The sequence below is a fragment of the Penaeus chinensis genome, chromosome 2 (assembly GCF_019202785.1).
Source record: "Penaeus chinensis breed Huanghai No. 1 chromosome 2, ASM1920278v2, whole genome shotgun sequence".
Taxonomy (NCBI): Eukaryota; Metazoa; Arthropoda; class Malacostraca; order Decapoda; family Penaeidae; genus Penaeus; species Penaeus chinensis.
This window is the reverse complement of record NC_061820.1, coordinates 13,661,882-13,664,381: the sequence shown is the minus strand read 5'-3', so window position 1 is coordinate 13,664,381 and position 2,500 is coordinate 13,661,882. Positions and strand designations below refer to the sequence as shown.

General features: G+C 40.4%; 2 protein-coding genes across 3 annotated transcripts in view; one reads left to right on the top strand and one right to left on the bottom strand.

Moving 5' to 3' along the window:
- LOC125035316 (protein bicaudal D-like) overlaps window positions 1-2,316 on the bottom strand; it is a 17,981-nt gene extending 15,665 nt beyond the window's left edge. For both annotated transcript variants that reach the window (XM_047627624.1, XM_047627634.1), the window contains exon 1: window positions 2,019-2,316. In XM_047627624.1, coding sequence (XP_047483580.1) covers window positions 2,019-2,225 — 207 coding nt within the window. In that variant the 5' untranslated portion in view covers window positions 2,226-2,316. The remainder of the gene's footprint in view (window positions 1-2,018) is intronic.
- LOC125034198 (fibrocystin-L-like) overlaps window positions 1-2,500 on the top strand; it is a gene marked incomplete in the record, with an annotated part of 1,068,345 nt that overhangs the window by 477,033 nt on the left and 588,812 nt on the right.

Sequence of the window (2,500 nt, the reverse complement as noted above, 5' to 3'; positions counted from 1 at the left end):
AAGTGCTGACAATGTAAACACAGAGCTACCTCAGAATCCCTTCTCAGAGCAGATAAACTAACCAAACCAAGCAAAGTTGAAGGAGCCTTCAGAAATTTCTTACACACAATTTAGTTTGCAAGCCTAGTAGCACCTGTGCTGAGTGTCATTATATTTCCATCAATATTGTGCAGTGTCATGAAACTGAAATGTAGATGGAATCTATGAAAATCTCATTTTGAAAGTAGTACTGAGACCATGCCCTACTTCATTACCTACAGAACCAAGTGTAGTGTTAAGAATGGATAAACTGGCTGTCAGAGAAAAAATAGAATACGTTATTTCATATATTTTTTGGCATACTTGTTTGTGTGTTTAGTCCATACCATTCTAAATCTAATGAATATATTCAATATTCATGCATGCCTTCAATAACTGTTTTGTGCATTTGACATCATCTCACTTGCTATAAAACCTGTTGTATAATGTATCAGTAACCTCATTAGTAACACAAATTGAATATTTGAATTCAGTAGACTACAGCTCACCCCAACTTATGAGAACTATCTAAAAGCCTCATATCTTTAAAACTTTGCCTATTGTTGTTAATCCAGGTGTATTGGATGCAGGTTATTTTTTAAATGTTTTTCCACAGACAAACGTGAATCTTAGAGCCCAACAAATACAGGAACTATGACACCTCTGAAAATCTATCTTCACATACAAAATTCTATACTAGACATCATGGCTGTGATAAAAACATGCTAGGCAAGTGATGGTTCGTGACATGTACTTGTACAGCTGGCTACATGGAGAGGCTAACACAGACAGAGCTGGGGTAGGGTGTGCAGTCAAGGTGAACTAAGCCCAGTGCCCATTAACCATATGAAGTAATACCAGGGAAACAATATCATACTAAAACAGTACTGCTTAGTTGTTTCCCCAACACCACATCCCCTTACAAATTCAGCCCAGAATCCACAATCTAATTGAACTTTAACTAGTTACACTACTCCCTTGCCTCCTATCCTAATGGAGACTTAGCCACAAATGGGCGTGTACCCTTAGTTTCAGAATGTCGATATGACTTCCAAGGTAAACAATACATGGAAACAACAAAGAAGAAATATGAGAAACACAGATGTCTGTGTAACTTCTGTCACACATATTTAGTAACAAGAAGTGCGTGTGTGAGAAAAAAAAGCTAGAATCAATAATGAAGGTCAAATTCTAGTAAAAAATAAATACCAATTTGCAGTATTCCATACAACCGTATTAAGCATCCTGGTATAACTAATCTTCAATAAAAAATTTATATTTCCCTTTATAGTGTCCCACTTGCAAACTTCCAGGGAATATTATGTCTAGAAATACTGCTGACTATTACTTTTTTTCTGGATCTATACACAGCTGGCACTATATCACCATACACTACTTCCCCCATAAAGCTTTGACAATCGTTTTTCTGATAGATCTTTCAATATAAAATAAATATTTGTTAGAGTAGCATTGGGCAGCAATTCAGATTCAGATAATTCAGCAAAATTATGAAGATATAATGAGCTTACCTCTTGCATTTAATTAATTTAGTAGAAAAGTTTATCTTTGCAATTATCTAATGTGTATAAAAGGGTAAAATCAAATAACAAAAAGGATATTACTAAGAGAACACAGCAATAATAATAAACATTTGTGCAATTAAGGAGAAAGCAATTAAACTGCAGGTAGAAATTCCCACAGGGAGGAGGAACACGAAAACCTAAAGGACGAGAGCCGAAGACATGGGCGTCACAGAACACGTCATAAAAGCCCCCCGCAGATCCACCGACGAGCGGAAATACACCGGAATAAAGCCCCGGACAGACAGACAGACAGACACAACAGACAGTCCAACCGCACCTTCACCTCCGGACGACCTGCCAGCTGACGACCCTCCCGACCCTCCCCCTTCCTCTCTCCTCTCCCCTCTGTCTCTCTCCCTCTCTCTCCCTTCATTTACCCACTTCCCCTTATTCACCCACGCCCCGTTCTCCTCTCACCTCTCTTGTGTTGTCGAGCTCGTGCTTGGTGTTCTCGTAGAGCGCCTCCAAATCCTCGAGTCTCGTCTGCAAGCTCTCCTTCTCCTCCAGCAGCACCAACCCGTACTGAGCCGCCTGGTTTTTCTCGCTGCTCGTCTGGTCTAATTCCAAGTTCAACCTCTCCAGCTCCTGCTTGAGGTTGTCGATGGACTCCAGCGTCTCGGCCATCGTGGAGGGGCGTCTCGGGAAGGCTTAAAGTGACGTTAAAAGGGAGAGAGGCTGGCCCATCGCTCCTTCCTGCGTGAGGGTCGGGGCTTCTTGCTCGGCCTTTCAGAAGATCGCGCTGCCAGCTGTTTTTTTCGGGTTTTTTAAAAGCATATTTTTGGGTTCTATTTTTTACGCCGGGAGTTGCTTTCGGTTGCTTTTTGGTTAATTTGTAATAATCCTTTTTGGTATTCTTGATGTGATGTTGTGATGTGACATCAGAATATACATTAATATTT